Source organism: Amblyraja radiata, chromosome 46 (genome assembly GCF_010909765.2).
Source record: "Amblyraja radiata isolate CabotCenter1 chromosome 46, sAmbRad1.1.pri, whole genome shotgun sequence".
NCBI lineage: Eukaryota > Metazoa > Chordata > Chondrichthyes > Rajiformes > Rajidae > Amblyraja > Amblyraja radiata.
The window spans coordinates 4,648,420-4,670,767 of record NC_046001.1 but is presented as its reverse complement, the minus strand read 5'-3'; the positions used below and the strand labels follow the sequence as shown (position 1 = coordinate 4,670,767).

The 22,348-nt window shown below is 49.5% G+C and overlaps 1 protein-coding gene across 1 annotated transcript; it reads right to left on the bottom strand.

Annotated features, from left to right (window-relative positions):
* Nucleotides 1–15,873: 15,873 nt before the first annotated feature.
* On the bottom strand, nt 15,874–22,329 carry krt18 (keratin 18). Its single transcript, XM_033015448.1, has 8 exons — nt 21,820–22,329; nt 21,192–21,274; nt 20,856–21,012; nt 19,134–19,298; nt 18,899–19,024; nt 17,560–17,780; nt 17,076–17,098; nt 15,874–16,091 (listed from the first exon to the last, which is right to left on the bottom strand). Exons 1-8 carry the CDS (start codon nt 22,252–22,254, stop codon nt 15,994–15,996), a joined length of 1,308 nt encoding a protein of 435 aa, XP_032871339.1. The 5' UTR covers nt 22,255–22,329; the 3' UTR covers nt 15,874–15,993.
* Nucleotides 22,330–22,348: the final 19 nt, after the last annotated feature.

Here is a 22,348-nt window from a genome sequence, read left to right as displayed (position 1 = left end):
ATTGACAACACCACCGTGGTAGCATATATCAACCATATGGGTGGAAACAAATCGACATCATGTGACAATCTGGCCAACACAATTTGGCAATAGTGTATCCAGAGAGGTTTTGGATATCAGCTACCTACTTACCAGGTAAACTAAATTTAGTGGCAGACACCAGGTCACGCAAATTCAATGAAAACACTGAATGGATGTTGGATAAAAATGTATTTGTTGAAATTACAGCACGGTATGGAACACCAGATATCGACCTATTCGCATCCAGGCTCACACCAGTTATCGAATTATGTTCATGGGAACCAGAACCTGGGGCAGCGGCAACAGATACATTTTCACTGCATTGGGGGATATTGTTTATTTATGCATTCCCTCCTTTCTGCCTCATCAGTCGGGTATTAAGGAAAATACAGCAAGACTCCGCGTCTGGTATTTTGATAGTACCCGATTGGCCTACTCAACCATGGGTCCCGGTGATACTCGACATGGTATTAGAACCATGCATCACCATCCATCATAGACCTAATTTACTGGTTCATCCCGCAACCAAGGGTAGTTACCCATGTCATAATTATATAAACCTATTAATTTGTAGAGTTTGAAAGCACCTCTACTACACCTGGGACTGACGGACCGAACAGTGGATATTATTTCAGCGGCCCACAGACAGTCCACCAAAAAACAGTACTTGGTGTCATCAAGAAATGGGAAAAGTACTGTCACAACAACGACATCACCCACAGATCTATAAACATCCCGTCTGTTCTGGAATTCCTGGCTAGCCTCCATTACGATGAGAGACTCAGTCATAGTGCCATCAACTGCGCCAGAAGTGCTCTGTCAACATACCTGTGGCAAGGAACAGAGCGGCATTCTGTTGGGACACACCCTGGTAACCAAACTCATGAGGGGCATTTTTAATGTTAATCCCCCAAGAACCAGGTACTCCCAAATATGGGATGTGAGCATTGTACTGACCATGTTAAGAAACTGGTCTCCAGCTACAGCTCTGTCCCTACAGAAACTGACTATGAAAACAGGCATGCTGATGGCCTTGGTCACGGCACAAAGGGTCCAGTCGCTACAGAAACTAAGGCTGGACAACATGACTATTTCATCTGGAAATTTAACTTTTCACATCAATGAATTAGTCAAACAAAACAGACAGGGGTCAGCAGGCCTAAAAACAGAATTCAGGGCCTACCCGACAGATGATCGTCTCTGTATTATAACACACTTACTATTATATATGGAGTATACTAAGATCATCAGAGGCAAAGAAATTTCACTTTTAATCAGCTACAAACAGCCACTCAAAACAGTGACAGTCCAGACCATCTCTAGATGGCTAAAACAGGTCCTAATAAAGGCTGGAGTAGACACTAGCATTTTTCAATCTCACTCCACCAGGGCTGCAGCTACATCGGCAGCTATGAAGTTGGATGTTCCTATGGACCAAATCCTCAAGACAGCAGGATGGTCAACGGAGAAAACTTTCCAACGATTTTATAACAAACCAGTCATTGAACCTGGAACATTTGCAGAAACAATTTTAAGTTCTGTAATATAATTTTACCCATAAATAGGGGCTATAATTTGGTGTTAATATATTTATCGTTGGGTTTTCAATATCGTATTGATGTCTAATGATGTTAGCACTATTCTCCCCATAATCAAGGCAGATGTGATGCATGGACTCGTTTCCACGGCATGAAATCACAGAGCTTTAAAATCTTCACGTAGTCACTCACGTGACTCCGAAGTAAAATAGTAAGATTAAACGAGAATTTACCAGTTTGAAGTTTGATCGTTATTTTATGAGGAGTAACGTTGAGGGATTACGTGCCCTCCGCTCCCACCCTTGATCATATACTCAACTGGTATCTCTTCTCTAATCTTACTATGTTTAGTCATTACAGTTATCTGTGATTTCACACCGCTGCTTTGAAGAATGACACGCATGCGTCCTGGCGGGGTTCTTCACGTAATCCCTCAACGTTACTCCTCATAAAATAACGATCAAACTTCAAACTGGTAAGTTCTCGTTTAATCTTACTATTAGTGTGGGTGTCAGGGGTTATGGGGAGAAGGCAGGAGAATGGGGTTAGGAGGGAGAGATGGATCAGCCATGATTGAATGGCGGAGTAGGCTTGATGGGCTGAATGTCCTATTACTGCTCCTTTGACTTATGAACATGACCTTGTATGGATCTTTGGCACGCAATCTCGCCTGCAGGATGTGGAGCCCCACCCTGTGCGTGATAGTGGGTCGTAAACCTCCTGCAATTAGAGTCATAAAGCCGTGGCACGGAAACAGGCCCTTCGGCACATGCCGCCCACGGTGCTCCATCTATGCTCGTCCCATTGCCGGCAAAACCTGGCGACTCTTGCACGTGGACTCCATATACTTCAGAGATACACCGCGGAAACAGGCCCTTCGGCCCACTGAGTCCACGCCGACCACCGATCACCCCGTACACTAGCACTATCCGACACACACTGGGGACAATTTACAGAAGCCAATTCACCTACAGGCTTGTGTAGGAAGGTCTGAAGGAGGGTCTCGACCCGAAACGTCATCTATTTCTTTTCTCCAGAGATGCTGCCTGAGCCGCTGAGTTACTCCAGCGTCTCTAGGTTAGTACAGGTACCCAGTGAGTCCGCACCGACCAGCGATCCCCGCACATTCACACACTATCCTACCCTAGGAACCATTTTTTTAAACACATTTGCATCAAGCCAATTAACCTACAAACCTGCACGTCTTTGGAGTGTGGGAGGAAACCGAAGATCTCGGAGAAAACCCACGCAGGTCACGGGGAGAACGTACAAACTCTGTACCGACAGCACCCACAGTCGGGATCGAACCCGGGACCCTGGCGCTGTGAGGCAGCAACTCTACCGCTGTGCCACCGTGCCGTCCGAACTTTCAACGAATCAACAATTCCCTATTGTGTGAGAAGGAATTGCAGATGCTGGTTTAAACTGAAGATAGACACAAAAAGCTGGAGTAACTCAGCGGGACAGGCGGCATCTCTGGAGAGAAGGAATGGGTGACGTTTTGGGTCGAGACCCTTCTTCAGAGAAATGTCCCGATCCGAAACGTCACCCAACGATTCCATGTTGCCTGAGATGCAGCACTTTTGTGCCTCACTGGAAACTGTGATGTTACTTCAATGTTGATGGAAATGTGAATCAAAAATAATCTCCCTCAGTCCTCGGTAACTGGAGCCAACTAGTGATGATAACGGAGATCAGAGGGAACACATTAAAAACAATTCACAGCATCAATATTTCAAAGAGATGTCATTGAGCGTTGTTCCATGATGCTACCTTGTTGGATTTACATTGGAGGTGTTGATATAATCAACACAGAGGTGGCGGCGTGCAGGTTTGTGCACATACACAGACGCGGGGGAAGCGCTGTCAGCAAACACCACGCCAACCGTAATAATGGCAACGCAACTCAACTCAACTCAGCTCAACTCCTCAACTCAACTCCTTAACTCAACTCAACTCCTCAACTCAACTCCTCAACTCAACTCCTCAACTCCTCAACTCAACTCCTCAACTCAACTCCTCAACTCAACTCCTCAACTCCTCAACTCAACTCCTCAACTCAACTCAACTCCTCAACTCAACTCCTCAACTCAACTCCTCAACTCAACTCCTCAACTCAACTCCTCAACCCAACTCCTCAACTCAACTCAACTCCTCAACTCAACTCCTTAACTTAACTCAACTCAACTCCTCAACTCAACTCAACTCAACTCCTCAACTCAATTAAACTAAACTAAACTAAACTATCATAGAGACGGTCATGGTGGTGCAGCGGTAGAGTTGCTGCCTCACAGCACCAGAGACCCGGGTTCGATCCCAACTACGGGTGCTGTTGTACGGAGTTTGTACGTTCTCCCCGTGACCTGCGTGGGTTTTCTCCGAGATCTTCGGTTTCCTCCCACACTCCAAAGACGTACAGGTTTGTAGGTTAATTGGCTTGGTGAATATAAAAATTGTCCCTAGTGGGTGTAGGATGGAGCTAATGTGCGGGGGCCACTGGTCGGTACGAACTCGGTGGGCAGAAGGGCCTGTTTCTGCGCTGTATCACTAAACTAAACTAATCTAAACTAAAGGAGGTGGTTGGTATAATACCAACATTTAAATGGCACTTGGACAGGTACATGGATAGGACAGGTTTAGAGGGATATGGGCCAAGGGCAGGTGGGACTAGTGTAGATGGGTCACCATGGACAAGTTGGGCCGAATGGCCTGTTTCCACACTGTGTGACTCTACGATTGCACCAGGAAGTAGGAGTTTGTGCCCCAAACCAGTCTTGCTCACATTGTTGGGCGGAAAGATAATAGGCAGGGTTTTAAATCACCTATAGCTTGAACCAACACTTGTGAGTGCTAATCCTTTCTGTTGTAAAGCAAGAGATGGCAATCTAATCTTCTGAAATACAACCTGTGTTATTAATGTGAGAATATTATCCTTTAAACTGCACTCTGTGCAACAGGAGGCAGTTCAAAGCCTCTCGTTGCTTAGATCTTCAAAGGTCCAGGATTAATTCACATCCAGTTCCAAAGATCACCTTTTCCATTGTGCCATCTCATTCCCTTGGCAGGTGATGCCAGCCCGCTGTGCCCAGGGTGGAGTGGGCACAATTGGGCAAAGGGCACTGTGGATTCTGTTGTTGGCTGGAACCAGCAGCTGGTAAACACACCATGTTTAGAGTCAGAAAGTGACACAGCATGGAAACAGGCCCTTCGGCCCAACTTGCCCAACATGTCCCATCCACACTAGTCCCACCTGCCTGCGTTTGGCCCATATCCCTCCAAGCATACCCTGGTGGGTGTATGGAACGAGCACCCAGAGGAAACCCATGCAGGTCACGGGGTGAACGTGCAAACTCCACACAGACGGACAGCACCCGTAGTCAGGATCGAACCTCTGATGCTGTGTCATGGCCTCGGGTGCTGTCTGTGTGGAGTTTGCACGTTCGGCCTGTGAGCGCGTGGGTTTTCTCTGGGTGCTCCGGTCTCCTCCCACATGCCAGAGACGTGCGGGCTTGCGGGTTAATTGGCCGGCTGTACATCACACCCGGTGTGTCGGGAGTGGGATATCACACGACTAGTGTGGACAGGTGATCGCTGGTCGGCCTGGACACGGTGGGCCGAAGGGCCTGTTTCCACGCCGTGTCTCTCCATTATCATCGCGGGGTTTGCGGGAAACTGCGGTGTGAATGCTGACCGCTGGAAATTTCCCCACATCACTGCAGAGGTGCCAGTCTGAAGAAGGGTCCCAACCCAAAACGTTGCCCACCCATGTCCTCCACAGATGCTGCCAGTCCCGCTGAGTTACTTACTCCAGCACTCTGTGAAACGTCACCTATCCGTGTTCTCCACAGATGCTGCCTGACCCGCTGAGTTACTTACTCCAGCACTCTGTGAAACGTCACCTATCCGTGTTCTCCACAGATGCTGCCTGACCCGCTGAGTTACTCCAGCACTCTGTGAAACGTCACCTATCCATGTTCTCCACAGATGCTGCCTGACCCGCTGAGTTACTCCAACACTCTGTGAAACGTCACCTATCCATGTTCTCCACAGATGCTGCCTGACCCGCTGAGTTACTCCAGCACTCTGTGAAACGTCACCTATCCGTGTTCTCCACAGATGCTGCCTGTCCCGCTGAGTTACTTACTCCTGCACCTTGATGCCGGTGCAGTTTATACATTTGGTCGTCCTGCAGGAGGACTTACAGGATCCGCCATCCTGCTCGAAGCAGAGAGAAGGAATCTTGAAGAAGGGTCTCGAGCCGAAACGTCACCCATTCCTTCTCTCCAGAGATGCTGACTGTCCCGCTGAGTTACTCCAGCATGTTGTGCCTGTCTTCGGTGCAAACCAGCGTCTGCAGTTCCTTCCTGCACACAGTGGGAAATTGTTGGTCTCAATACAATACAATACAATATTTATTACATGTCATTTGAACCTCAGAGAGGCTCAAACGAAATTCCGTTTGAGCCTGTCGGTCTGCTCCTGGGCCTGGCCAAGATGGCCGTTGGCGGGTCCAGGCAGCGGGCAGTCGATGGGCGTACAGCGGTCGGCTGCCCGCCCCTTTTCCGGGGGTTACGTCCGTGTACGCGCGTCCCTGGAGAGGGAGCACGCACGCGGTGTCCACGGGGACTCTGGGGGCCTTCCGTGAACGCTAGTCACCGCGGGGGGGGTCGCATGTATTGTTGATAAAAATGTTAATATTTTAATTTGATGACTTTGTCTGTAAAATGCCAATATAGGCATTCCTTGATCGTGTTACTACTTTGTATTTTTGTTTGTTCTGAATAAAAGCATTTTGTAGGGGAAAAGAAAAAGTGGGGAATTGTTGCTGTTGTTGGCGTTATTCCCATCACAGCCCTCAGGTCCTCAACGCATCACAGAAGTCCTTTGGTGAAAGTGGCTAATTGGATATTTCCCGACAATCCCCCTCCCCCCACAGCCCCCACCCACCACTCCCCACTCCTTTCACTGGTACAGTTGCCGCCTCACCACACTAGAGACCCCGGTTCGACCCTGGCCTCGGGTGCTGTCTGTGTGGAGTTTGCAGGTTCTCCCCGCGACCGCGTGGGTTTTCTCCGGGTGCTCCGGTTTCCTCCCACATCCCAAAGATGTGCGGGTTTGCAGGTCTACCGGCCCCTCTGTAAATTGCCCCCCTTGTGTGCAGGGAGTGGATGAGAAATTGGGATAACTGGTGTGAACGGCTGATCGAGGGCCGGCATGGACTCGGTGGGCCGAAGGGTTCGTATCCTCGCTGTATCTTTCAATCGATGAATCAATCCATTACCATCCATCTGACCGGACCACCGCCCACCCACCATAAACTGTGAACGAATCCGCCTCAAATTCCGTTCCGAGCTTGTTCTAGGAGCAGAATGAGGCCATTCGGCCCATCAAGTCGACTCCGCCGTTCGTAAATCACGGCTGATCTATCTCTCCCTCCCAACCCCATTCTCCCGCCTTCTCCCCACAACTCCCGACACCCGGACTAATCATAGAAACATAGAAACATAGACAATAGGTGCAGGAGTAGGCCATTCGGCCCTTCGAGCCTGCACCGCCATTCAATATGATCATGGCTGATCATCCAACTCAGTATCCTGTACCTGCCTTCTCTCCATACCCCCTGATCCCTTTAGCCACAAGGGCCACATCTAACTCCCTCTTAAATATAGCCAATGAACTGTGGCCTCAACTACCTTCTGTGGCAGAGAATTCCACAGATGCACCACTCTCTGTGTAAAAAATATTTTCCTCATCTCGGTCCTAAAAGATTTCCCCCTTATCCTTAAACTGTGACCGGCCCCTTGTTCTGGACTTCCCCAACATCGGGAACAATCTTCCTGCATCTAGCCTGTCCAACCCCTTAAGAACTTTTGTAAGTTTCTATGAGATCCCCCCTCAATCTTCTAAATTCTAGCGAGTACAAGCCGAGTCTATCCAGTAAAATTCTAGCGAGTACAAGCCGAGTCTATCCAGAATCAAGAATCTATCTATCTCTGTCTTAAAAATATCCACTGACTTGGCCTCCACAGCCCTCTGTGGCGAAGAATTCCACAGGTTCACCACCCTCTGAGTAAAGAAATACCTGTTGATTGAGCCCATCCCAGGTAAACGGTGTTGTGAAAGGCTATACCTGTCCCTTTGTGTCGAGGTAATGGCGCTTTTCAAAGAATGCTCTCCGGGTCTCAAACAAGCGTCTGAAGCAGTTCACTCCTGCAGATCTTATTGCAGGCCATTATTCAATTTAATTGCTTTCTGTTTTTCAATTAAAAGACTTTTCCACCCCAAGAACAACTCAAGAGAAACCTGGCCTTTTGCCACTTTAAATTACGGTAATCTTGGCACTCTGGTGGCTTTAAGGATTTTATTCTCTTTTATCACTGGCCTTAAATTCTCAGAAGGCCACCTTTAGTCGTTTGGACCAATCGGTTTTTTTTCCGCATTTATTTCCTGCACGATTGTTTTTCTATCCATGCTCCAAATCCAGTTTTATTTCAAGCCGAGATAGTCCCTGCCTCAACTACCTCCTCTGGCAGCTCGTTCCACGCGCCCACCACCCCTCTGTGTGTAAAACAAAGTCAACCCCCTCTCAGAGTCAGCATGGAAACAGGCCCTTTGGCCCAACCTGCCCACGACGACCAACATGGTCCCATCTACACGGTGAGGTCGGAAGGAGCTGCAGATGCTGGTTTACACTGAAGTTGGACACAAAATGCTGGAGTCACTCAGCGGGACAGGCAGCATCTCTGGAGAGAAGGAATGGGTGACGTTTCGGGTCGAGGACCCGAAACGTCACCCATTCCTTCTCTCCAGAGATGCTGCCTGTCCCGCTGAGTGACTCCAGCATTCTGTGCCCCATCTACACCAGTTCCACCCTGTCTTCCACACTTGGAGTATTGTGTGCAGTTTTGGTCCCCTAATTTGAGGAAGGACATTCTTGCTATTGAGGGAGCCCAGCGTAGGTTTACAAGGTTAATTCCCGGGATGGCGGGACTGTCATATGCTGAGAGAATGGAGCAGCTGGGCTTGTACACTCTGGAGTTTAGAAGGATGAGAGGGAATCTCATTGAAACATATAAGATTGTTAAGGGTTTGGACACGCTGGAGGCAGGAAACATGTTCACAATGTTGGGGGAGTCCAGAACCAGGGGCCACAGTTTAAGAAGGAACTGCAGATGCTGGAAAACCGAAGGTAGACAAAAATGCTGGAGAAACTCAGCGGGTGCGGCAGCATCTATGGGGCGAAGGAAATAGGCAACGTTTTGGGCCGAAACCCTTTAAGAATAAGCGGTAAGCCATTTAGAACGGAGACGAGGAAACACTTTTTTCTCACAGAGAGTGGTGAGTCTGTGGAATTCTCTGCCTCAGAGAGCGGTGGAGGCCGGTTCTCTGGACGCTTTCAAGAGAGAGCTAGATAGGGCTCTTAAAGATAGCGGAGTCAGGGGATATGGGGAGAAGGCAGGAACAGGGTACTGATTGGGGATGATCAGCCATGATCACATTGAATGGCGGTGCTGACCCGAAGGACTGAATGGCCCCCTCCTGCACCTATTGTCTATTGCCTATTGTCTGTGTTTGGCCCATATCCATCTAATCCCTCTATACCCGTCCGATCCATTACTTTTTTTTAAACAAATCCTGACTAGGGTTTCTTTTGTTTCGAAGGCTTTCTGCAAGCTGTCCGCCTGTGAGTAGTTGCACAGATCGAGCCTGCTCACCACACTCCACCTAACACACTACCAAAATATCCCTCTTGAATTAATCATTACCTAATATCAGGTTACTTCAATTAAGGGGAGTTCAGGTTCGAATGAGGAAGGTGCATGAATCATCCTTATCCTGTCGTCCGCGTATAATGTGTTCCTTTGTGAGCCTTATAGAGTCATACAGCGTGGAAACAGGCCCTTCGGCCCAACTCGCCCATTCCGACCAACAAGCCCCATCTACACCAGACCCACCTGCCCGCATTTGGCCCATATCCCTCCAAACCCGTCCTATCCATGTACCTCTCAGGGCTAACGGAATCATAGAAACATAGAAACATATAAAAATAGGTGCAGGAGTAGGCCATTCGGCCCTTCGAGCCTGCACCGCCATTCAATATGATCATGGCTGATCGTCCAACTCAGTATCCCGTACCTGCCTTCTCTCCATACCCCCTGATCTCTTTATCAAGGGATATGGGGAGAAAGCAGGAACGGGGTACAGATTCTGGATGATCAGCCATGATCATGTTGAACAGATAATAATAATCGATTACAATAGACAATAGGTGCAGGAGTAGGCCATTCGGCCCTTCGAGCCAGCACCGCCATTCAATGTGATCATGGCTGATCATCCCCAATCAGTACCCCGTTCCTGCCTTCTCCCCATATCCCCTGACTCCGCTATCTTTAAGAATGTTTTAAGAATGTGCCTGCCTCGACTACCTTATCCCGGAAGTTCGTTCCGTATACCTCCCACCTTGTGTGTAAAAAAGTTGCACCTCAAGTTCCTATTACATCTGTCCCCGCTCTCACCTTACACCTATGAACTCTGGTTCTCGATCCCCCCACTCTGGGCAAAAGACACTGTGCATTCCATATAACCACCGCCGCTGGCTGGAGCACCCGGAGAAAACCCACGCGGCCACAGGGAGAACATGCAAATCCCAGCACCCGAGGCCAGGATCGAACCCGGACCTCTGTTTCACTGTGAGGCACCAGCTCTACTGCCGCACCGATACACGTTGCAATCTATTTGTGAACAGCTCACCCTTGTCAGCAGCTTCTGCATGGGTCTCAGAAGGCAGTGGAGGCCAATTCACTGGGAGAGAGTTCGATTTAGCTCTTGGGGCTAACGGAGTCAGGGGATATGGGGAGAAAGCAGGAACGGGGTACTGATTGTGGATGATCAGCCATGATCATATTGAATGTCGGTGCTGGCTCGAAGGGCCGAATGGCCTACTCCTGCACCTATTGTCTATGTTTCTATGTCTCTGCTGGTTACAGATGCAGACAGTGCCCTTATCACTGTAGGGCTGGTACTGGAGTTATTCCAGACATCAGCGCAAATGTGTTTTTCGAAATTTCTGACCATAAATATTTGGATAATCCTAAATTCCTGCTCAGTCTGGCAAACTAATGAATTCTTGATAAGAAGGCTGATAAATGCAGAGGGATTAGTTGTCAGTCAATCAACCTGGCCTCTTGATACACCCCTGCCTTCGATCAGTTCAAGGGTTCCTCTCACATTTAGCCCGGACCTCCAACCATCTCAAGGCGGCACGGTGGAGCAGCGGTAGAGTTGCTGCCTCACAGCGTCAGAGACCCTGACTCCGGCCGCTGTCTGTACGGAGTTTGCACGTTCTTCCCGTGACCTGCGTGGGTTTTCTCCGGGTGCTCCGGTTTCCTCCCACACTCCAAAGACGTACAGCTTTCTAGTTGAATTGGTTTGGTGTAAATATTTAAAAAAATTCCCTAGTGTGTGTGTAGGATAGTGTTAGTGTGCGGGGATCGCTGGTCGGCACGGACTCGGTGGGCCGAACGGCCTGTTTCCACGCTGTATCTCTAAAACTAAAAACTAAATGTTAGGTTAACAATCTCAGATGTTAAATTGACAGCTGACCGATTATTCATTATTGTTCGAGGAAGGTTTTTCCAATCCACTGGCACGTGTGGATTTGACTGTGCATTGAACTGGACTGAAAGATACAGCATTCAAACAGGCCTTTCGGCCCACTGAGTCCATGCCGACCATCCGTCACCCGTTCAGCCAAGTTCTATGTTATCCAACTTTCGCATCCACTCCCACACACACCAGGGGGGCAATTTACAGAGGGACGATTAACCTACAAACCCGCACGTCTTTGTGGGATGTGGTAGGAAACCGGCGCACCCGGGGGAAACCCACGCAGGTCACAGGGAGAACGTGCAAACTCCACACACGCAGACAGCACCCGAGGTCTGGAGCTTTAAGTTTATGTTTCGCTTTCTTATTGTCACGAATGCTGAGATACGAGTGTCCTGCAATCAGATCAGATATACCGCACTTAAAGACAATCCAGTCAAACTCAGGTCCAATAGGCAGAGCAAAGGGGAAGATACAGAGTGCAGAATCTCAGCATTGTAACGCATCAGTTCCACAGGCAAAGTCCAATGTCCACAATGGGGTAGAGGTGAATCGGACAGTACCCGAGCTTGTGGAAGGACCGTTCAGAAGCCTGATAACAGAGGGGAAGAAGCTGTTCCTGAGGCTGGTGGTGCGGGCTTTCAAGCTTCTGTACCTTCTGCCGGACGGGAGCTGGGGGGAGGGGGAGAAGGAATGACCGGGGGTGGGAGAGGGACAAGTCTTTGATATTGTCGGCTGCTTTTCCCGAGGCTGTGTGAAGTGTAGACGGAGTCGATGGTGGGGGAGTGTGGTGTGTGTGATGGACCGGGCTACATGATGGCACAATGGGCTAAGTGTTCGGCTAGCAGCCGGAAGGTAGCCGGTTCGAATCCCGCTTGGAGTGCATACTGTCGTTGTGTCCTTGGGCAAGACACTTCACCCACCTTTGCCTGTGTGTGAATGTGTGTGAATGTGTGTGAGTGATTGGTGGTGGTCGGAGGGGCCGTAGGCGCAGATTGGCAGCCACGCTTCCGTCAGTCTGCCCCAGGGCAGCTGTGGCTACAGAAGTAGCTTACCACCACCGAGTGTGACTGAGGAGTGAATGAATAATGCGATGTAAAGCGCCTTGAGTATTAGAAAGGCGCTATATAAATCCCATCCATTATTATTATTATCCACCACTCTCTGCCATTCCTCGCCATCTTGGCCACGATGCTGATCCGACAGCGTGGATGTGCGTGGCGCATCTGTAGAAGTTGGTGAGAGTCACCGAATTTCCTGAGGAAGTGGCGGGGTCAGCGTGCCTTCCGAGGCAGTGTCTCTACCCGCTGAGCCACCCAGATTAAACTGTCGAGCTAAACTTGGCAGCTGAATGCCATTCAAAACCTTGTTGGAGTGATGTAATTCAATCCTAAGTGTGTGTTATTCTATCTGTAACACAGGGGTTATTGGCAGTCTCATTAAATAATACATCACCATTGCGATGGCCCCTTCATCAGTTCACCCGCTGATCAGATGTTGGGTGAAGCAGAAGCTCTGACACTATCTTTGCCTGTCTTGCATTCACCTGTTTGATTGAATGAGCCATTTAAAGTGGCCCCGTGAGAGACTCAGTCAGTTCATGACCTTCAAGTTCAAGTGAGTTTATTGTCATGTGTCCCTGATAGGACAATGAAATTCTTGCTTTGCTTCAGCACACAGAACATAGTAGACATTTACTACAAAACAGATAAATGTGTCCATATACCATGATATAAATATATACACACATGAATAAATAAACTGGTAAAGTGCAAATAACAGATGATTGGTTATTAATGTTCAGAGTTTTGTCCGAGCCAGGTTTAATAGCCTGATGGCTGTGGGGGAGTAGCTATTCCTGAACCTGGTCGATCAAGTCCCGTGAGTTTGGTGTTGAGCTTGGATGGGATAACATCATTAAAGGCAGAGCTGTAGTCTGTGAATAGGAGTCTGACATTGGTGTCTCTCTTATCCAGAGATGGGTGTAGGACCTGTTGTGGCGTCAGGCGAACTGCAGTGGGTCAAGGCCGCTGGGTAGACTGGATTTAATGCGTTCCATAATGCCCCTGTCCCACTTAGGAAACCTGAACGGAAACCTCTGGAGACTTTGCGCCCCACCCAAGATTTCCGTGCGGTTCCCGGAGGTTTTAGTCAGTCTCCCTACCTGCTGCCACTACTTGGGCGTCATTTGCGCGACATAATTTACGCTTCAGGACGTGCACGTGAAGCGCGCATGGCGTGCATTACGCGCGCATGCTGCGTGGTGGCGTAGACAATGACGCGCAGTCGCGCCCGGCACCCCAGGATCTTGTGATTCACAAAATCTTCGCGCGCCACCTACGTGACGCGCCAATGGCGCCCAAGTGTGACAGGCCCTTTTTAAAAAAAATTTTTATTAGAAGTAAGTACAATACTTTTTTCAGATGCCAAATATATGTTGACCTGATACATTCTCATTTTCATTTTTTTTTAAAGAGAGAAATAAGAAAGAAAGAGATAGTAGAGAGTAGAGAAAAGTGTAGTGTGTATAAAACAAAGAGATATTGAGGAAGAGAAGTAAAGAAGAGAGAGCAGGAGAGAGATTAGCAAATAGACACTAGGAGATGAGTTTTTATATTCTTGATCATCTTTCACCCAAACCTGAAACATTTGCTTTTTACAATACAGTTGCACCACATGAGTCCAAGAAATCAATAAATGGAGACCGACTCGTTAAGAATTGGTCTTGTTTATGTATTAGGAGGGATTCTCATTTCTTCAAGGTTGGGACAGGCCCTTAACTGAGCTTTTTAATAACTAGTAAATGCAGATTCTCTATCAGCCCGGGTTCCGATGAGTTCTCGACGTCTCTTTTCATGCTTGAAGGGGAGTCAGAGCCAGTGAAAAACTGCTCAGACAATACCAAATGAGCAGCCCATTTGATGTCCAAACTCTCTGCCTCAGGTGGCAAATCTGTGGAATTCATTGCCACAGGCCGGCTGTGGAGGCCAAGCCTTTGTGTATTTAAAGCGGAGATAAGGGGAGAAGGCAGCCATGATTGAATGTTGTTGGCGGAGACCCAGAGAGAGAGATTGAAACTAAAATGGAGGCAGAAAAACTATTTTTGGGTGGAGTTGCAATGAAGTTGTTCCCAATGTTGGGGGAGTCCAGAACTAGGGGCCACACACAGTTTGAGAATAAGGAGTAAGCCATTTAGAACGGAGACGAGGAAACATTTTTTCTCACAGAGAGTTGTGAGTCTGTGGAATTCTCTGCCTCAGAGGGCGGTGGAGGCCGGTTCTCTGGATGCTTTCAAGAGAGAGCTGGATAGGGCTCTTAAAAATAGCGGAGTCGGGGGATATGGGGAGAAGGCAGGAACGGGGTACTGATTGTGGATGATCAGCCATGATCACATTGAATGGCGGTGCTGACTCGAAGGGCCGAATGGCCTCCTCCTGCACCTATTGTCTATTGTTGTAGTGTTCATCACACTGGTATAGCCCGCAGGTTTACAGCTTTAATGCACAGATGACAGCAACAAACGGCTGAGGGAAAGACAGGACCATCGCATTGGGTTGTCAGAGTGTCATTGTCTTGCGGCATGGAGACAGGCCCTCTCAGCGCCAGAGACCCGGGTTCCATCCTGACTACGGGTGCTGTCTGCACGTTCTCCCCATGGTCACGTGGGCTTTCTCCGGGAGCTCCGGTTTCCTCCCACACTCCCAAGGCATAGGTTTGTAGGTTAATTGGCTTTGGTAAAATTGTAAATTGTCCCTTGTGTGCGTGTAGGATAGTGTTAGTGAGCGGGGATCGCTGGTCGGCGCGGACCCGATGGGCTGAAGGGCCGGTTTCCCCCACTCTATTTCCCAGCTAAACGGGTTATATTTTTGTATAGTATTACCCAATTTTGCATAACATGAAAAGCTATGCATTGTACATCATAAGAGTCAAAGAGTGATAGACTCGCCAGCACCGGCCAACATGTCCCAGCCACACTACTCCCACCTGCCCGCGTTTGGTCCATATCCTTCCAAGCCTGTCCTATCCATGTACCTGTCTAACGGTTTCTTAAATATTGGGATAGTCCCTGCCTCAACTACCTCTTCCGAAAGCTCGTTCCATACACCCACCACCCTTTGTGTGGAAAAAAGTTACCCCTCGGATTCCTATTAGATCTTGTTTAAGAAGGAACTGCAGATGCTGGAAAATCGAAGGTAGACAAAAGTGCTGGAGAAACTCAGCGGGTGCGGCAGCATCTATGGAGCGAAGGAAATAGGCAACGTTTCGTGCCGAAACCCTTCCGGGTTTCAGCCCGAAACGTTGCCTATTTCCTTCAGGGTTTCGTCCCGAAACGTTGCCTATCTCCTTCGCTCCATAGATGCTGCTGCACCTGCTGAGTTTCTCCAGAACTTTTGTCAACCTCCTATGAGATCTTTTTCCCTTCACCTTAAAACCGTGTCCTCTGGTCCTCGATTCCCCTACTCTGGGCAAGAGACTCTGTGCGTCCCTACCCGATCTATTTCTCTGGTGATTTTATCCACCTCGATAAGATCCCCCCCCCCCCCCTCATCCTCCTGCGCTCCAGGGAATAGGGACCCTCGGTACCTGTGACAAGAATAAACCTGAGGCTAAACCCGTTGCACAAATGAAAAGCATTTGCAACACCATCACTTGCATTTGCTGGGATTATTATCCCTTTTCTCTGAATTAAAGCGACGAGAGAGAAATGTGAAATTTAAGCCATGTCTTTATTGAGCCGAGCTACAGAAGGCGGATAAGCTGCAAGAGGCCAGGTGTGCTCGGGCTGTCGTGGCGTGGCGTAGAGGCGCTGCTTGCGGCATTGGCGACATCACTTGATGACGACCAGCTCATTCTCGGCCACCACCTTGCCGTCCACCAGCTTCTGGGTGGTGGTCATGGTCTTCTTGATGGTATGCGATGAAACGCCTGTAAATGCAATGAAATAATGCGATGAGCGGAGATGCGCAGCCGGCAATGCATGCTTGCCCACGTAACAGGTCTGCATCTACGCCTACCCTCAGTTGAATGCTCATCCCATTCGCACCAATGCAACTTAAACAGGCAGGTTCTACAAGGTACACAAAAATGCTGGAGAAACTCAGCGGTTGCAGCAGCATCTATGGAGCGAAGGAGATAGGCAACGTTTCGGGCCGAAACCCTTCTTCAGACTGATTATGGCATCTACAAGGTGCTTGGGCAGAGGAGATGGGCCTTAAAGTACAGCTGGATACTTATAGTCACAGAGTGATACAGCGTGGAAATAGGTCCTTCAGCTCATCTTGCCCACACCGGCCAACATGCCCCAGCTACACTAGTCCCACCTGCCTGCGTTTGACCCATATCCCTCCAAACCTGTCCTATCCATGTACCCGTCTAACTGTTTCTTAAACGTTGGGATAGTCCCAGCCTCAACTACCTCCTCTGGCAGCTCGTTCCATACACCCACCACCCTCTGTGTGAAAAAGGTTACTCCTCAGATTCCTATTATATCTTTTCCCCTTCACCTTAAACCTATGTCCTCTGGTCCTCGATTCATCTACTCTGGGCAAGAGACTCTGCGTCTACCCGATCTATTCCTCTCATGATTTTATACAACTCTATAAGATCACCCTTCATCCTCCTGCACTCCAAGGAATAGAGTCCCAGCCTGCTCAACCTCTCCCTATAGCTCAGATCCTCGTGTCCTGCCAACATCTTTGTAAATCTTCTCTGTACCCCTTACTTTGATGTAAAGTATCCCAATAGACTCTGGGAGGAGGAGGCTGCTAGCTAGAGAGAGAGAGGGTGAGAGAGACACACACACAGAGGGAAATACTGGTACCACGATGACAAAACAACATGGTCAGGCATGTTCATCTCATGGACACAATTATACTCCCAAAGTTCCTGAAGGCAATCAGATGGTCTCACCTTTTGTGGATTCAACGAGTCCACTGTAAAAACAAGGAGAAAGCAAAGGTCAGTGAGTTCAAACCGCCCACGGCAATTATACGCATGCAAATAGAATAAAGGTGGTAGAATAGGGCGGCACGGTGGCGCAGCGGGTAGAGCTGCTGCCTCACTGCGCCAGAGACCCGGGTTCAATTCTGACTACGGGTGCTGTCTGTATGGAGTTTGCACGTTCTCCCCACCACCCACCCGCATGGGTTTTCTCCGGATGCTCCGGGTTCCTCCCACACTCCAAAGACGTGCGGGTTTGTAGGTCAATTGGCCTCAGCAGCAAGTTGTGAAATTGTTCCGGCTGTGCGTAGGATAGTGCTAGTGTACGGGGTGATCTGTGGCTGGCACGGGCTCGGGCACTCTATCTCTAAAGTCTAAAGTAAAGGTGGGATGGGGTGGCAGGGGGGAGGGCAGACGTGGAGGGAGGGGGACTGTAGTTGAAGGCCCCGCTTACCCAATGTCTTCGCCATCCAGCAGACGTCTGTATGTTGCAATTTCTGCCTCCAGCTTCATCTTTATGTTCAAGAGTTGCTCGTAGTCATTCGCGTGGGCCTGCATCTCAAGGTGCACCTGCATCAGGTCAGACTCCAGTGCAGTGATCAACGCATTTATTTTCTGCAGCTCCATCTCATACCTCTGCTCTGTGTCGCACAGGGTGCCCTCCAGCGAGTTTTTCTGCAATTGATAAAAAATATATATATTTTGCCACTTAGAACCCGATTCTCTCTGGGCGATTCATGACACCTGTGCAGAATAAGGGGGGAGGGGGGGTTGACAGTTAAAACCTCCCCCCCCCCCCCCCCCCCCACAGTGTGGATAGGCCCAACACTTGGTAATGAGGTGAGAGGGGAAAGTGGAATAGAAACATGGACAATAGGTGCAGGAGGAGGCCGCTCAGCCCTTCGAGCCAGCACCACCATTCAATATGGTCATGGCTGATCATCCACAATCAGTACCCCGTTCCTGCTGTCTCCCCATAGCCCTTGATTCCGTTAGCCCTAAGAGCTAAATCTAACTCTCTCTTGAAAACATCCAATGAATTGGCCTCCACTGCCTTCTGTGGCAGAGAATTCCACAGATTGGAGACGGATAGGCAATTTTTTTAACACAGAGTATCAGGGGCGTGGAACTCGTTGCCAGGGGTGGCAGTGGAGGGAGAGACAATGGCGGCGTTTAAGAGGCTTTTTAGATGGCCACATGGATATTACAGGGCAATGGATCAGGTATAGGCAGGTAAGAGTTGGTCTTGGCAAACATGTTCTTCCCGTCAGACTGGAGAAGCAGTCCCGACTGGGAAGGTCACATATCCAGGGATATGGATGGAAGGTGCTTGGACACAGGCAGATGGAATCATTTGAACTTGGCATTGTGTTTGGCACAGACATGGTGGGCCGAAGGGCCTGTTCCTGTGCTGTACTGTACTGTTCGATATTCTCCGTTATAGATACATAAAAAATAGGTTCAGGAGTAGGCCATTCGGCCCTTCGAGCCATTCAATGTGATCATGGCTGATCATCCACAATCAGTACCCCATGCCTGCCTTTTCTCCCCAGACCCCTCGATTCCGCTAGCCCCTAGACCTCTATCTAACTCTATTTTGAATGCATCCAGTGGATCGACCGCCACTGCCTTGTGAGGCAGAGACTTCCACAAATGGGCAATGTCTCTCTGGGCGAACTCGGCATCATGTTCGGCACAGACACTGCGGGCCGAAGGGCCTGTTCCTGTGCTGTAATGCTCCATTTTCTGAAGCCGCCAAGAGTATGAGGGCAAGGTACGGCGCCAGTTCTCACCACACTCAGAAGACTGTGCAGTTCAACATCCAGACTCTGGTACTGGCGACGCAGGTCACCCAGTTGGCCCTTGGCACCGTCGAGATCGTCGTTGTTTTGCAGCACCTCCACCGTGTAGGAATCCATCTGCAAAGAGAAGCATCGGAGGGAGGTAATGTCCGTGAGCGTCACCGGGCGGTCGCTACGGGGCGGCGGCAACTTGACCGCTGTTGCCGAGAGCCGGCGTTCCACTCACCTGGGTCTTGAACCAGTTGTCGGCATCTTCCTTGTTCTTCTGAGCCACCTTCTCGTACTGACCCCGGATCTCGGCAATGATCTTGGTCATATCCGGGCCGCGAGGGGAATCCACCTCCACATGCACGGTCGAGTCGCTGATCTGAGAGCGGATGGCTTTGACCTCCTGTGGAAAGAAAATCGGACATGTTTCCAACGCCACTCATAGCTGGAGTAACTCGGACATGTTTCAGAACAAGGGGTCACAGTTTAAGGATAAGGGGGAAATCTTTTAGGACCGAGATGAGAAAAACATTTTTCACACAGAGAGTGGTGAATCGGTGGAATTCTCTGCCACAGAAGGTAGTTGAGGCCACAGTTCATTGGCTATATTTAAGAGGGAGTTAGATGTGGCCCTTGTGGCTAAAGGGATCAGGGGGTATGGAGAGAAGGCAGGTACAGGATACTGAGTTGGATGATCAGCCATGATCATATTGAATGGCGGTGTAGGCTCGAAGGGCCGAATGGCCTACTCCTGCACCTATTGTCTATGTTTCTATGTTTCCAACGCCACTCATAGCTGGAGTAACTCAGCAGCCCAGGTAGCATCTCTGGGGAAGCGGAATAGTTCCAGTAGATGCATAGAAATATAGGTGCAGGAGTAGGCCATTCGGCCCTTCGAGCCAGCACCACCATTCAGTATGATAATGGCTGATCATCTAAAATCAGTAGCCCATTCCTGCCTTTTCCCCATATCCCTTGATTCCATTAGCCCTGAGAATTCCACAGATTCACAACTCTCTGGGTGAATATGTTTTTCCTCATCTCAGTCCGAAATGTCCTAAAAGTTTGTTATCATCTCAGTTCTACCCCTTATTCTGAAACTGTGTGACCCCCTGGTTCTGGAGTGCACTCGGTTGACATATTCTGTTGTGCTGCTGCGAGTAAGAATGTCATTGTTCTATCTGGGACATATGACAATAAAACACAGTTGACTCTTGAATAGGTGACGTTTCGGGCCGAGACCCTTCTTCAGACCCGTCTTCGGGTCTCGACGCGAAACGTCACCTATTGCTTTTCTCCAGAGATGCTGCCTGCCCTGCAGAGTCACTGCAGCTTTTTGTGTCTGTCTTTGGTTTAAACCTGCATCCGCAGTTCCTCCTTGCACATGTCTCCACGCCATCTTGCCAAGGTGTCTAGTTGTGAATAACGGTGGAGAGAGCTAAAGTGGTCCCGTGTACCGAGGTACAGTGAAAAGCCTTTTTTTGTTGCGTGCTATCCAGTCAGTGGAAAGACTGACTACACATGGGTACAGTCAGTGTTACAGATAAAAGATGAAGGGTAAAAATTTTAGTGCAAGATAAGTCCAATTAAAGATAATTTGAAGATCTCTAGTGAGGTAGATGAGGCTTCAGGACTGCTCTCTAGTTGGTGGGAGGATGGTTCAGTTCAGCCGGGAGGAAACTGCCCCTGAATCTGGAGGTGTGTTTTTTTCACACTTGTCCGATGGGAGAGGGGAGAAGAGAGAGTGGCCAGGGCTGAGACTTATTTCTGATTTATGTGTCGAAACTGGGCTTTTCAATGGTCTATTTTTCACTCTCCATCAAAAGCAGTGTTGCTGATATTCTAGCTGGTGGTCCAAGTGTAAGGTGTGATCCCTCTCCACCGCCCCCCCCCCCCTGTTTCCCTCCACCCCCCCCCCCCCCCCCCACCCCTCTCTCCTGCCAGCGTGGAGCTCACTCACCTCGTCATGGTTCTTCCTGATGTAGATCATCTCCTCTTTCATCGATTCGATCTCGGTCTCCAGGTTCAGGCGGCCAATGTTGGTATCGTCGATGACTTTGCGCAAACCATTGATGTCGTTCTCCACAGACTGCCTGATGGTCAGCTCTGACTCCCACCTGCACAGGTAGCGAGGAGTGTGTGCGTGTGAGAGAGAGAGAGAGAGAGAGAGAGAGAGAGAGAAAGAGATGAGTTCCTCCAGCACTTTGTGTTCAAATCAATGCAAGGATAAAATAGGCAGGAGGGAGAGGGCGAGGGAGGGGGGAGAGAGGAATGCGTTGTATGGAGCCACACTCACTTCACTCTGAAGTCATCAGCCGCTAGCCGGGCATTATCAATCTGCAGGATCAGGCGGGCGTTGTCCACAGTCATATCAAAGACCTGGAGGGGTTTCAAGCAGACCCGGGTCAGAGCGTTTGGCATCTGTGGTTACTCGGCCAACCTCGCTGGCAAACCCCCCCACCATACACACCTCGCCCACCCACCCCCTCGCCCCTTTCCTGCTTGTTCGCGGTTCCCTCTTCGCCGATAGTTAGACATGCATCGCTGTTTGCTTTGTTGTTTGCTTCTCCCAGCTTACAATGATCTATTCTACATGATCCTTGATCTTCATCCCCTTTGTCCTATTTTCACACCTTACACTTCATTATCTCTGTATCTCCCTCTCCCCGACTCTCAGTCTGAAGAAGGGTCTCGACCCAAAACGTCACCCATTCCTGCTCTCCAGAGATGCTGCCTGACCCGCTGCATTTTGTTTAAACCAGCACCTGCAGTTCCTTCCCACACATCTATGTTCTTAATACCTTACGGTTGCTTGCACTTGGCAGTAACGTGTATGCTTAACTCTATAAACAAAACTAGCTATGCCTGTCCCGCTGAGTTACTCCAGCACTTTGTTTAAACCGGCATCTGTAGTTCCTTCTTACCTCTTTACGAAGATCGTTCAAGGGTTTATCGTAGACGCTAAGATCGCGGCTGCTGGGCGCCCGGGCGTCCAAGTGCTCCTGGATTTGCAGTTCCAGCTGGGCGTTTGCGCTTTCCAGGTTGCGCACTTTGTCGAGGTAGCTGGCCAGCCGGTCGTTCAGATCATGCATGGTCTCCTTCTGGTTGGAGCCGGCCCCGATGCCACCCATGCCGATGCCACCCATGCCGATGCCACCCATGCCGCTGCCGCTGCCGCTGCCGCCGCTGCCGAAGGAGCCGGAGCGGTGGAGGGAGCTGGAGACTCGGCTGACCGCTAAGCGGCTGCCGAAGCCGCTAACACTGCTAGCGCTGGACTGCAGAGGCATGGATCTCCGCACAGACTGGCTGTAGGTCGGGCCGCCGTAGGACGACATGGAGGAATATCTTGATGTGTTCATCTCGGCGCAGGTGTGGTGTGGTGTGGCAACTGGAAAGAAGTTGACAAAACAACTGAGAGAAACAATAAGCAACTCGCAAGGAAGTTTGTAAACT

Excerpts from the sequence above, each read along its gene's own strand:
- krt18 (XM_033015448.1), bottom strand. The coding sequence starts at position 22,254 with ATGAACACATCAAGATATTCCTCCATGTCGTCCTACGGCGGCCCGACC. Across the intron at positions 17,781-18,898 it reads TGCACAGTCTTCTGAGTGTG|AAAAACTCGCTGGAGGGCAC; the intron begins GTGAGAACTGGC and ends TATCAATTGCAG. Across the intron at positions 17,099-17,559 it reads CTGGATGGCGAAGACATTGG|TGGACTCGTTGAATCCACAA; the intron begins GTAAGCGGGGCC and ends TTGTTTTTACAG.